Source organism: Penicillium lagena (assembly GCF_028827675.1).
Source record: "Penicillium lagena strain IBT 129212 chromosome Unknown utg000005l_segment0_segment0, whole genome shotgun sequence".
In the NCBI taxonomy this organism is placed as follows: Eukaryota; Fungi; Ascomycota; class Eurotiomycetes; order Eurotiales; family Aspergillaceae; genus Penicillium; species Penicillium lagena.
The window spans coordinates 1,465,681-1,478,911 of NW_026623226.1; the positions used below are offsets into that span (position 1 = coordinate 1,465,681).

General features: G+C 53.9%; 5 protein-coding genes across 5 annotated transcripts; 3 read left to right on the forward strand and 2 right to left on the reverse strand.

Annotated features, from left to right (window-relative positions):
* Nucleotides 1–488: 488 nt before the first annotated feature.
* Nucleotides 489–3,858, forward strand: spt5 (transcription elongation factor spt5; the record flags this gene model as incomplete). The annotated part of the gene is made up of 6 exons (XM_056979216.1): nt 489–590; nt 652–810; nt 879–2,353; nt 2,409–2,984; nt 3,037–3,200; nt 3,251–3,858. 6 exons carry the CDS (start codon nt 489–491, stop codon nt 3,856–3,858), a joined length of 3,084 nt encoding a protein of 1,027 aa, XP_056832259.1.
* A 188-nt stretch (nt 3,859–4,046) lies between these two features.
* gmdB (general amidase GmdB) lies at nt 4,047–7,025 on the reverse strand (the record flags this gene model as incomplete). The annotated part of the gene is made up of 7 exons (XM_056979217.1): nt 4,047–4,168; nt 4,222–4,309; nt 4,360–5,241; nt 5,321–5,596; nt 5,662–5,971; nt 6,333–6,661; nt 6,762–7,025. 7 exons carry the CDS (start codon nt 7,023–7,025, stop codon nt 4,047–4,049), a joined length of 2,271 nt encoding a protein of 756 aa, XP_056832260.1.
* Nucleotides 7,026–7,389: 364 nt separating this feature from the next.
* Nucleotides 7,390–9,001, forward strand: N7510_007293 (NAD(P)/FAD-dependent oxidoreductase; the record flags this gene model as incomplete). The annotated part of the gene is made up of 2 exons (XM_056979218.1): nt 7,390–8,022; nt 8,072–9,001. The coding sequence occupies 2 exons, from the start codon at nt 7,390–7,392 to the stop codon at nt 8,999–9,001; spliced, it is 1,563 nt and encodes a 520-aa protein (XP_056832261.1).
* Nucleotides 9,002–9,537: 536 nt separating this feature from the next.
* Nucleotides 9,538–11,675, reverse strand: N7510_007294 (putative MFS transporter; the record flags this gene model as incomplete). Its single annotated transcript, XM_056979219.1, has 8 exons — nt 9,538–9,786; nt 9,851–9,955; nt 10,065–10,781; nt 10,833–10,904; nt 10,955–11,246; nt 11,303–11,373; nt 11,425–11,501; nt 11,552–11,675. 8 exons carry the CDS (start codon nt 11,673–11,675, stop codon nt 9,538–9,540), a joined length of 1,707 nt encoding a protein of 568 aa, XP_056832262.1.
* A 431-nt stretch (nt 11,676–12,106) lies between these two features.
* On the forward strand, nt 12,107–13,195 carry N7510_007295 (GNAT family N-acetyltransferase; the record flags this gene model as incomplete). Its single annotated transcript, XM_056979220.1, has 3 exons — nt 12,107–12,164; nt 12,357–12,811; nt 12,869–13,195. 3 exons carry the CDS (start codon nt 12,107–12,109, stop codon nt 13,193–13,195), a joined length of 840 nt encoding a protein of 279 aa, XP_056832263.1.
* Between the last annotated feature and the right edge of the window lie 36 nt (nt 13,196–13,231).

Genomic DNA, 13,231 nt, shown 5'->3' on the forward strand with positions numbered 1-13,231 from the left:
CCCTAACACACTTGGCTCAGCTGACACACCGCTCTCTCAAGGGTATAAGAATCTCCATTCCCCCTCGAGAAGTGTGTCCCAGTTTTCTCTCTCGCTTTTCAATCCCCTGTCCGCGAGACTTGTGACTACGAGTTTCTCCGTTGGTGATCGCGGCAATCGGACAGCCCGCAGGTCAGGTCTGCTTCCCGCCACCTCACCCCTTGGTATCTTCATCGCTCCGTTCAGCTCGGTGTGTGGCTGTCCCCGGCTTGCGCGTTGAACGGTCTACTGGGTGGAGTTTGCCTCTTTGTCCATCCGACTCGGGAGAAGGTTTCTTTGAGCGAGGTGCGTCGCCGCATCCAACTCCCCATCTTATTTTCCTCCGTCTGGCCTGTCTTCGAGTCTGTTGATGCTGATTTATCCGTGACAGTCTAGAGAGGTGTACAGATCCATTGGGCACGCCCCGAAAATCTACCTTTTAATACCCACCCGAATTATCACCCGACACGATGTCCAACTTTCTCAATCAGGATTTTGGTTCCGATGACGAGGACGATGACTTCAACCCCATTGCCCATGATGACTCAGATGCCGAGGAAAAGGAGGCGAAGGTCAGTGATCGCTCCCTGATGGGGTTGGATGAACAGTATACTGATAGCAGGGAAAATACAGCCGGCGAAAGAGGAACTCAATGGTGCCGACGATGATGTAAAACATGACGGCGATGCGCCAGAGGATGAGGACGATGATGCAAAGGATGTCGCGGAAGATGAGGACGGCGACGATGATGATGACGAAGAGGGAGAAGAGGAGGAAGAAGAGGCCGTTTCGGTGAGTGACCCCATGTGGGTACAGATATCAAATAGAGCATGTCATAGCTGATGACTGTATTCTTTTAGGGCCGACCTCGCAAGCGCAGACGCGGTGGCGTGCACTCCTTCTTCGAAGAAGAGGCCGGTGTGGATGAGGAGGAAGATGAAGCTGAGGAAGAGGAAGACGAACTTGCCGAGCTGGGTCATGAAATGCACCCGGACGACCTCGATGCCCTGCCCGTGGGCGCTGAAACAGACGACCGCCGTCACCGGGAGCTGGATCGCCAGCGTGAGATCGATGCGAGCATGGACGCAGAGAAGCAGGCGCAGATGCTCAAGGAACGCTACGGTCGAAATCGCGCAGCGGCGTCGGACGCTCTCGTGGTCCCCAAACGTCTGCTGCTCCCCAGTGTGGAGGATCCCAGCATCTGGGGTGCCCGCTGCAAGCCCGGCAAGGAGCGTGAGGTTGTTTTCTCTATTCAGCGGAGAATTGAGGAGCGTCCTGCTGGCTCTCGGAATCCCATCCGCATTATTTCTGCCTTCGAGCGAGGGAATGTCATGCAGGGCTGGTTCTACTGTGAGGCGCGCCGACAAGCTGATGTCGTCGAAGGCCTCGAAAATATTGCCTTCTACTACCCATCTCAAAAGATGACTTTGGTCCCGGTGAAGGAGATGCCGGATCTTCTTCGTGTTCAGAAGTCGGAAGAACTTTTGCCTGGCGGTTGGGTCCGCATTAAGCGCGGTAGATACCAGGGTGATTTGGCACAGATCGAGGAGGTTGAGACGAATGGCCTCAATGTCACCGTGCGTGTCGTCCCCCGACTGGATTATGGCATGAATGAAGATGCCGCAGCGGCCCGCGGCCTTGATGCGAAGCGCAAACGTGGTGCTGCCAATATGGTTCGCCCCCCGCAGCGCCTGTTCAGCGAGGCCGAGGCCAAAAAGAAGCATGCGAAGTACCTGTCAGCCACTTCTGGATTGGGTGGCAAGTCCTGGAACTACCTTAACGACAACTACGTTGATGGCTTTCTCATCAAGGATATGAGAGTCAACCATTTGAACTCCAAGAATGTCAACCCCCGACTGGAGGAGGTGACCATGTTTGCTCGTGGCGGCGAGGATGGTACGGCGAACTTGGATCTGGCCTCGCTGGCCGAGACCTTGAAGAACTCTACTGCCGAAGACTCTTACCAACCCGGGGACCCCGTGGAGGTGTATCGGGGCGAACAACAGGGCCTAGTTGGTCGCACAGTGTCGACTCGGGGCGATATCGTCTCATTGCAGGTCACTGAGGGTGATCTTACCGGCCAGACCATTGACGCGCCTGTTCGTACTCTCCGTAAACGCTTCCGGGAGGGTGATCACGTCAAGGTGATTGGGGGTAGCCGATACAACAATGAGCTGGGTATGGTGGTGCAGGTCAAGGATGATACCGTCACCCTTCTCAGCGACATGAGCATGCAGGAGATCACAGTCTTCAGCAAGGACCTCCGGCTCTCTGCCGAAATGACTACTGATGGACAACTGGGCATCTATGATGTTCAGGACCTGGTCCAACTTGAGTGAGTTTTTACGCCTGAACTAAGTTCCCCCGAGAATCCGCTAATCTTGTTATAGTGCTGCCACGGTTGCCTGTGTCATCAAAGTCGACCGCGAGTCTCTGCGGGTCGTGGATCAAAACGGTTCTGTGCGCAATGTCCTTCCCACCCAGATTGCCAACAAGATCACTCCTCGCCGCGATGCAGTAGCAACTGACCGCAATGGCGCCGAGATCCGACATGGTGATACTGTTCGCGAAGTGTACGGGGAGCAGAGAAGCGGCGTCATTTGTCATATCCACCGTTCATTCCTCTTCCTACACAATAAGGCGCAGGCTGAAAATGCCGGTATCACTGTGGTGCGAACAACAAACGTCGTCACCGTGTCGGCGAGAGGCGGTCGGCCTGCTGGACCTGATCTCACGAAGCTGAACCCCGCTCTCAATCAGCAGGGTGGAAGAGGTGGTGGTGGTGCAATGCCACCTCCTCAACGTGGCCGTGACAGGTTGGTCGGAAAGACCGTGACGATCCGGAAGGGTCGCTACAAGGGTCTCATTGGTACTGTGCGAGATGCAGACGACACATCTGCTCAGGTTGAGCTCTATACGTCCAACAAGCCCGTGATTTTAGCCCGGGATATTTTGACTCCTAAAGAGTACGTCGGAATCATTTTGCTGTTCATACGTTCTGTTACTGACCTCTGGCAGCCCTGTTTCCAAACAAACACTCGATATGGGTCGTGGAAGAGGCTCCCGTGTACCATTCGGTTCATCTGGGGCTCCCGCAAGAGATGGATGGCAAGGTGGTCGAACCCCCATCGCCGCTGTGGATTCTTCAAGAACTCCGGCATGGGGAGGGTCATCTTCACGCAGTAGGTTGGGACTATTCCTATTGGAAATAAAGATGCTAACGAAATTACAGCCCCTGCGTGGGGTGGCATGAGCAGTGCCGGTGCGGCCGGCGCCCGTACCCCAGCATGGAAGGCGGACGGATCACGCACTTCAAACCCTTACGATGGAAGTCGCACGGCCTATGGCGGCCTTGGAAACCGCACTCCCGCGTGGAATTCTGGCTCCCGGACTCCATACGACGGCGGCTCCGGCTTTGATGCCTTTGCTTCGGGGTCTCGCACTCCTGCCTGGGGTGGTGCGGGTGGTGCCAACGCTGGCAATCGCACCCCAGCTTGGGGCGGGCTTTCTAATGGCCGAGACCAACGAGACTTCGATGACGCTCCTACTCCCGGTGCTAATTACTCTGCGCCTACTCCCGGGGAGTACGCACCAACGCCAGGCGCATCCGCCCCGACCCCTGGCGCATGGCCTGACAATGCCCCCACTCCCGGCGGAGCTTTCAGCGCGCCTACTCCCGGTGGCCCCTCCAAGCGAGGCTATGATGCGCCGACGCCCGCTGCATACCCCTTCGATGCACCAACACCGGCGATGGGTAGCGGCATGGCTGCCACGCCCGGAGCAGGCTATGGCGGCGATGATGGTGGGCCACGGTACGATGAGGGCACCCCCAGCCCGTAATTCTCATATTCCTTTTTTCCAACTCATTCGAAGCATTAAAACGGCTGCCGACTACTCTGTTTTCTATTATCTTTATCATTGGCCGCAGGATGGATGGGACGGATCAGTTTCTCATGTGTATTCTACTTTAAACATCGATGTACTTGACAGAACAGCAACAAATGACAACTTGATTTGGGCTGAAAACATCACTCAGACTCTTGAATTGCGTGATCAATGATCGCCGCCGCCCATAGGCAACGTTCGTCCTGGAACCGCGGCGCAACGACTTGCACTGCGCAGGGTGCTCCGTCTACTTCGTCTGGGTGATCTAGAGCGCAGTCAGAAACAATCCTTAATCCACCAATAACTAGGCACACTTACAGTCTGGCTGCACATCATCTCCTGTTTTCATGTCTTCGGGATCGAGCTCCTTCGATGCCTTGCCAAACGGAATGATACAGGCAGGATACTAGATCTTCCGTGAGCAACGGAGCAAGATCATCACAGAAGACAACTTACATCAAGCAGATTCCACATAACCGTATACGGTGGCCACCCAAAGGTATCATACGCAACAGCCGTGTTCTGCGCCCCAGGCGCCAAAATCACATCCAGCTTCTGATCAACCCATACTTGACGCCATTCATCGTTCACTCGCTGTCTGGCAACGTGTAGCGCCTGGATCGTCTGGAATGGCTCCAGGCCTTGCTCAACGGGCCAAGGACCTGAGAACATCGGCGACGCGAACTTGGCTACCGAGTTCACGAGGGGCTCGCCGATGGCTCCGATGTGGTCTTCGTGCGGACCATAGGTGAAGTACTGAAATGCCAGGCGGGATGCATACGCCACGGACAGGCATTCGTTGCTAGGGTCTTCGAAGTGGATGATGCGGTGGCCTGCGCGTGCTAGGCGCTCGATTGCAAGGTTGAGTGCTCGTTTGATGGGAGGATGGAGCGGGAAATGCTTATCCTCAGCCAATACCCCGATATTCAGACTTCCGTTTCGCTCATTCTGGTGCAAATACTGCTTCCACGGCGCCCCGACAGCCGTGGAGTCGAACTCCCACGCATTTCCGTCTCCTACGACGCTTTGCATCAGCAGTTGCAGATCTGCGATGCTATGTGCCAATGGTCCCGCGGAAGGCTTGAGGCCAGGCATTCCCTCCATGGCACCAGAAACCTGTCCGCCAAAGGGAATGCGATCTACCGTTGGCTTGAATCCGTATACGCCGCAGCAAAGAGCAGGGATACGGATTGAGCCCGCGATGTCAGTGCCCACGCCTAGGATTGATCCGCGGAATGCAGCCAGTGAGCCCTCGCCGCCGCTGGAGCCTCCGGCTGTGAGGGAGGTGTTATGCGGGTTTAGGGTACGGCCGAAGATATTATTATCTGAGTCTCCGGTCTGGAGGGATTAAGAAGGTTTATTGTTAGCCGTGACCGAGACACGGGTAAGCAAGGAAGTGGGTGATACCCGTACATACCATCATGGTCTGCGGGATATTGGTCTTAACATATAAGACGGCGCCCAGCTTGAGCAGCATGCTGACGAGTGCCGAGTCGGACGCCGCAGGTGCATGTTTCAAGAACGACACGTATCCTACCGTGGCTTGCGTGCCCTGAACACAGAAACTGTCTTTGAGACTGATCGGTAGGCCATGAAGAGGGCCAACGGGCTTTCCCTCCTTACGTAGATATTCATCTAAGAATTGAGCCCGTTCTAGCGCCTGCGGGAAGAAAGTCTCCGTCAAGCAGAATGTCTATATGCGTACCGACATCAATCAGCATATCGATTCTCGTGCTAGAGCATTGGAGTTCTACGTACCACCTGCTGCGCAATAGCCGCCCGCTTACAAAACGCCGTCGTAACAGCTAGCGAACTTACCTGCCCCGAGGCCAATTTCGGGAGCAGCTGGCTGGCGGTATACTTCTCCGTCAAATCCAGCTCGGTCTCAGATAGAAGTCCGCTATGGCGCGGGAGGTTATACTCCAGTAGCCGGCGCGGTACCTGCGCTAGGAGTTTTTCATCGACAATCCATTCGCTTGGGATCTTCTCGCGGCATTCGCGCTGCTTCTGCGCCACGAGATCTCTCCAGTTCGTGTTGCTACTGGGGATTGGTGCATGGGTATTTGCCCTTGACATTGTGTATATGAATAGACGTCCATCCTGTCAGCTTGTGAAGAGAGTGTGGTATATATATGAGAACAAAATTTGGCCGAGGTCAGAAATTCATGATGCCGTATTCTCTATCCGTGTCTTAAGTCCTTCCCCGCACCGTTATCTCTAGCGGCGATGGTTGCGTCTACCTGCCGAATCGGGAAGTTCACTACAATGCCACTCTCTGGCTTTCATCTAGATCGTATTTAGTGTTTGTAAAGGAATATTGTTCTTAAAAAATTATAAAAATCGATCGATCTATCAATCAATTACTCAATAAATTACTCAATCAACTCTACAATCTGGTTGCAAGTGGCCCTAATCTTGCTATTGCTCACCGCGCCACCACATCTTCCGGCCGAACGCCTGGGAAATTGGTCAAATGATACGCATCAATCCAGATCTTCTCTCCCTCGCATGTCATTACTCCAAGGCACACCAATCCATTAAGCCAGTTGTACGGCCCAGGCCCCGCCTCAATCCGTAGATGCGAGAAGAACTCGACGTCGTTTTGTGATACTATCGCCGGTGGAACCATTTCTGGGTTGGCTTCCACCTGTGATGCGTAGTCCGTGCCTGGACCGGGCCGGTAGAGCCCGTGTGCGCGAATATGGAGGTGATGGTTGTCAATTGTGCGGACGGTGTAGCGGGCGTCGAGAGTCATGGACTGCGAAGATTAGTATAAGAGATACAGAGATAAAGAGATAGACAACCAGGGATAAGAAACTTCAAAGGAAATCAATGGAAAGTAGAAAAGACTAACTGACATGTGTTCCTTTCACCACGGTTGCCCAGTCGGCTCCACCTAGCGGAAGCACATCACCCTCAATGCCGGGTCCTTTCAGGCTGCCGCGGACAATGTTGGCAATACTACGAATGATGCCTGCATTGTGGGGTGCGCCGATATTGATCTCCTCTTTGGCAATGTCGCATTCAAGCCGATACAGGAACGATAGCGAGGGCTGGCGCATGCACGGACCCTGCGGAAAGAAGTCATTACCGGGAGACGGAGAGGCAGACGTGGTAACCATGATTATAGTTATGACGATGGCGATGAGACAGAAAGATATTTAAGGTATGGGAGAGGATGAAAAGCGTCTCTTTTGTATGCGTTCTGGGTGGACTCGAACGACGGGTATCTATGAAGCCCTAAGTCATCTCCGCACTACCCAAACAAGTAGGTCGTCCCACCCCAAGTTTATCTGATCTTGGCCTTGTAGAGTTTCTGAAAAGTAGAATCTGGCCGGGTACCAAACAGGGGAGGTACAAGAGGTAGCATCTGATTAGCGAGGGGTGTTTACTTCAAGCAGGCAGAGGCCGACTATTTCAAGCTTTATTTCAAACCTCTTCTTCTCACCACCGCACTCTTTCTTTCTCTCTATTTGCTCACCCACCATGCCGTTCGCCCAAGCCTTGCTCAGTGACGAGGCGATTCCTGTCATCGCGCGTCAGAAAGCTCTGGACCGCATTCTTTCTGACCCCGGTATTCCTGGCTCAATTACAACCTCCTCCTTCTGGCTCCAAGAGCCGCATCCGCGCTTCACCCAGCAGACCCCAACTACGACTACACTGCCCAGCGAGAGCGATGTCGTAGTTATCGGTTCTGGAATTACAGGCGCCTCTATTGCACGCACGCTGCTACAATGTAGTGCTCGGGATTCTTCCATGTCAACACACCCAACCGTTGTCATGCTCGAGGCCCGCGGCATTTGTAGCGGTGCCACGGGCCGTAATGGCGGCCACATCCTCGAGACCGCAGATGAATATGCTGAGCTTGCTGAAGTCTTTGGGAAGGACGCTGCGCGCAAGACTTTACAGTTCCGTCTGTTGCATCTGAAGGAGATGCTTCGCGTTGCGGACGAGTTTGGTTTGACGGAGGAGGCGCAGGCGCGCAAAGTGCAGTTCCTCAGTGTGTTTTTCGAAGACGACTCGTTCAAAAAGGCGCTGGATAGACTGCAAAAGTTTAAAGAGGGACTTCCTGAAGAGTCAGCGGAGTGGACTTCCTATGAGGCCGATTCTATTCCCAAGGTAAGACCTGCGCCTTTGGGATTATAAGCTCATGCTCACCCCATCCCAGGAGTTTGGACTTTCTCGCGCACGAGGTGTCATCGCTGGCCCTGCTGGTGCTCTGTGGCCCTACAAGTTTGTGACAGGCGTGTTGTCCCGTCTGCTGGAAGAGTATCCGCAGGATTTCCGCGTCGAAGAACATGCAGCCGTGACCGCTATCCACAACACATCGTCAACCAAGGAGCTGCGCTACAAAGTCGAGACTAGTCGGGGCACAATCTTTACCAATCACATCATTCATTGCACCAACGCACATGTTGGCCACCTGGTCCCAGGCCTGCGTGGACGCATCTTCCCCGTGCGCGGACAGATGTCCGCGCAGACACCCGGTGACCGGTTCCCATGCCAGGCAAAAGAACATTCATGGCTTTTCAATTACGACCGCGGCTTCGACTACCTTACCCAGCTTCCAAGTGGCCAGATGATGCTTGGCGGCGGATTCGCCCAGGCCGAGGGCGGCGGGATTGCCGATCTGGGCGTCGCAACAGACTCAGATCTAAGCCTATATACTGACATTCACCTCTCGGGTGTTTTGAGCGCCATCTTCGGCCACCAGGCCTGGGGCCGTGTGAACGGCGATCCCGTTCAGGCAATGTGGACGGGCAACATGGCTTTCAGCTCCGACGGATTCCCCTGGGTGGGACGGTTGCCTGCTTCGATGACACGTTGTGACAGTGGCGGTAGTGACTCCTCCTCCCCCTCCCACCGCAGCGGCGCCGAATGGGTGTGTGCGGCTTTTGGTGGCGATGGTATGGTGCAGGCCTGGCTGTGCGGCAAGGCCCTGGCCACCATGCTCCTCACGCAGGACCGCCGACTTGCCCCGACTGCTGACGCAGATATCTCGTGGTTCCCAGATCAGATGCTTGTTTCTGAAGAAAGAATTGCTGCCGCGAAGTTGCCGGACACTGTGGCTGATAATCGTCGCCAGGCGAATCTGTAGAACGAGGAGGGTTGCGATAGGGTTTCGGCCTGGTCACGCTGTGTAATTTGCTTATTTTCTCTTTGCTTTTTTCTCTATTCCTATAATAGGCATCCATGTTTCATTAGGGCTCGGACAGGAAGCTGGTGCGTTGACTTGTGTTCCTGTCACTCTTCGTATCTAGCGATCATGAGATCTTAGAACTCATATCAGGGCTTGCCATGCGTACATTACGCATTTGAACGATTGAAAAAAAAATCAGTCTTCTGCATATGGCCATGTTATCTAGTATATTTCCACCAAAATAGCAAAATGGCGGCACGCACTTATACGTCACAGCTATATCCAGACCAGATCAGAAAAAAACAGATCAGAAAAAAACAGATCAGAAAAAAACAGATCAGAAAAAAACAGATCAGAATAAAAACAGAATGAAAATCGCACAAAACATATTTCTAGGCCAGGCAACTAGATTCCTTCCCCTCGTACAAAGACACCAGGGAAATTCTAGAAGCCAACTAAACGACCCAAGACGTCGGACACGGGGTACAACAGCGTCAGTGTCCCAGCGCATGCCCCTGCTCCTCGACCATGCGGTAATACCGCGCCGCCAGGACACGGCGTGCATCCTTGCCCCAGATTACCATGGGAATAATAAGCATGGTAATGCCTAGAGATATGAAGCCACAGGCAATAAACATGTTCTGCAGACCATCATGTTTCATCCACGGGGCGATGGCGAAAGGGATGCCGATGCTGGCCGCATTGCGGACAAAGGTCACCCCTGTAAAGGCGTCACCGGTGATCTATCGTAGTTAGTGTTATTAGCAAGGGAGGCCGGCAGACACGTGGTGGTGTAGATATACATACGTCACGATAACTATCAATCACGAGAGTCAACGCGGCGTCGCTGATGCTGCCAAGGCCGAAGCCGAAGAGTGCGCCACCGACACTGGGATAGATCCAGTGCATGCCCTGTAACGAGACCAAGAAGTTAGCGGGGACTGACATGTCCGGGCGAAGCAAAACCCCCAAAAAATGCTAGATGCAAATGCAGGTGGTGCTGCGCGCTGTGTAACCTTACCCGAGAAATGGTTGTACCGAACATAATCAAACCGCCCGCCATGGCCACTGCTGGCAGGTGCAGGATATACAGACGCATCTCTGGCTCGTAGAATCCCTTGTTTCGGCGGGAGAAGTACAGAATCGACCAGTCTCCCAGGACCCCACCGTAGATGGCGCCGATGAGGTTGCCAATAAACGGACCTACGCTCATGAATCCGATCTGCTCGGGTGTGAAATGATAGGGTGCCAGCGGGAATACAAGAGACAGAACATTCGCCGTGATGGTCAGCCAGATGACGCCGGCAGCATACTGGAGGGCGGCGAACATGACCGGAGGGAAACTGATGAGCACAGAGAAGGGGCGGTAATAGTACGGCCAGATGGGCTCTGGAGTAGCGGTTACCAGGGCGAGGCGCTTGCGCCATGAGTTATGTGGGATGGTCAGGTCCAGCTCGTGGTGCAGGTTGCTGGGCTCGACAGGGATGGCTGTCTTAGCATCTGCTTGGACCTTGGTGTGGGGAGCCAGCTGGTCGGGATCTTTTGCGGTAGCCGACAGTTCGTCGGCGTCTGACTCGGAGCGCACCTGGCCTGTGAGGACAGGCACATATTTGGTTTCCTCGTAGGCGACCAAAAATATGACCATGAGAATGGCATTGAAGATTCCCATGGTGCGGTACGACCAGCGCCAGCCCTGGGAGGTGGCCTGGACACCCGCCGCAATGGGAGTCAGGAAACTCTGTGGCGGAAGCATCAGCATAAGCATCCAATCTCGTGCATGGATACATACCCCAATCATGACCATGCTCATGTACAGGCCATTCATGGTGCCGCGGTGGTGGACGAAGAACAGATCGGCAATCTGTGTAACGTCAGCCGGCTGGTATCACCATCAAATCAGGGCTCAGCTACAGTAATCTCCGCGATAGCCTCATTCGTTGCACCGCCCAGGCCTTGCAGTAGATTGGTGACGTACAACTCGGCTAGGCTGTGCATGTTGGCGGTCCAAAGGGTGGTGACTAGCATCAGCGCAGTCGAAACAATGTACACTGGACGTCGACCGTATTTTTTCGCGAGAGGGATGAAGAACACGCATCCCATTGCGAGACCGACATAATTCACCGACATGGCTTGATTGAGTTGCGTATAAGAGACATCGAGGTCGACGACCATCTGCTGCCAGAAAATGGACTGGATAGAGAGCCTGCGAGGGATGAGGGGGGTTACTAACAAGGTCAAGTTGTCTGATTTTCAACCTACGCTGTGAAAATAATGACTGTCATGGCCAGTACAATGCTGAAGTTAATTGTTTTCCGCAGCGTGCTCCAATTCTGTAGCCTAATGTCAGACCTGAACAAGCAACTACTCACAATGCAACATACCAAGGGTTCATTAGGGTCGCTCGACGGAACTGGGTCGAGCATAACAACTCGCTGGCCATGGAGATCAATTCCATCTTCTAGAGAGACGTCAGGCTGCTGTAATGTCAATCAAGAAGAAAAGCAATACCTCGAATCAAGCGAAAAGTGCCCGGGGGAAGAGTGGCTTCGCCAGGCTCTTCAAAGTTTCCAGCCATGTCTCGTCCGGAGAGAAGAAGATCGTTCTCGCTAGGGTGTGCCCGAGATCCTTCCATGCAGCGATGGTACAACAGTCGATATATAGATTTTTCCTCTTTGTGTCCAGGTTGTAGAAACGACTGGCCACATGATAGACGAACGGGCTATCTTCCACGCCACTGTACTGGGTACGAGGCGAGACACACAGACTCTTTTCTCTATCTCGAGGCCAGTGGCGTAGACCCAGACATGGAGAGATAGCCCCCCGCGAATCTGGGGTTGACTATCGCTGTCTCCACATGGTGAGCTTTTAGGGCTGGAGTGTGTCGACCTGCCCGAATAGGAATGGAGCGCCGCGACTAGGGGCTTGGGAGCTTGGGTACATTGAAGTGTAATTCCCGCCACGGCTTTGCGTTGGTCCTTCGCGTCGAATATACTGTGATTGGAAGGTGGACGCAAAACCACCATCGCCTGATAACGCTCAAGTCGGATCCAGACAGATGGAGCTATGATGCAGATCGGCGCACGGACTATCGCTCTAAATGAGCTCGACAGCATCCGCCGCGGTACATGACTGTCCATCTACAACTTCCCAGGAGCAAGGAAATGGGCTTATTCTGTTCACGGCACCCGAAGGCTATCTGGAAATATGACCAGCAAGCGGGTAGTCAAACTGGATCTTTTGTCTTTGCAGAAAGGTTCTTGAAAGATCCCATTCAACCAAAATCCAACAAAACTGATAGTCATTCCTTCTACAGACCATGATATTTCCTCAGTTGCGCGAACAGTCAGCCTGGCATTCTCACCCGATCCCCTGATTCGATGGCTACGTCCCAACGCGCTGCCGTGGAGCCAGCTGGACGGTGCGTCATGGAAATGGCAATATCGTCGAGTCCAGCGAGTGATGCTCGAGGGCCAAGTGCTTCGTTCCGCCGGAGCACTTCAAATGGCCCGTATGTTCCCACACAAGATCCAGAACGCTCCGGTTCCAGCAGCTGATGGTGCCTCGACCACAACACCTGAGAAAGTTGCGCAGGTCTCTGCGTCAGAAGAGCCAGATCCCAGCTTGAGCGATGCGGATGCAGGAGCCGTGGTTTTCTTTTTTCCTCCCAAAGATAGAATGTCCTGGTCCCTGTCCCGGCTATTGCTCTCGTGCAAGCTGTGGTTGCTTGATATGCTGAATCCGGCTCGGGATAGCGGAGCAAACGACAAGGTAGACCGGCTTCTCTCCCCATCGCATCATCCCATGCCCTAACCAATTTCCATCCAGCGTCTTGCCAAGCTCCTTGGCGCACATGAAGCCAGCTTGCTATCTTTGCAAACAAAATACCCCCGCCGGCGACTGTGGTACCTCGAGGTCGTCGCTGTGCATCCGGCGCTGCAATCACGCGGCCTCGGCGGGGGCGTGATGAAATGGATTTTGGAGCATGTTGAGCACGATCCGGTGTATCTGGAGTGCACACGACAGGAAAATATCAAGTTCTATGAGGGTTTCGGATTTCGGGTAGCGGAAGAGGTGGAGCTGACGGATGACGAGGCAAAACTGAAGTACTGGGTGATGATCCGCTCGGACGACGACAGCGAAGAAGCTTCATAGTCGCAAAGACGAAAGAAGCAATCTTCGTAATAAGGA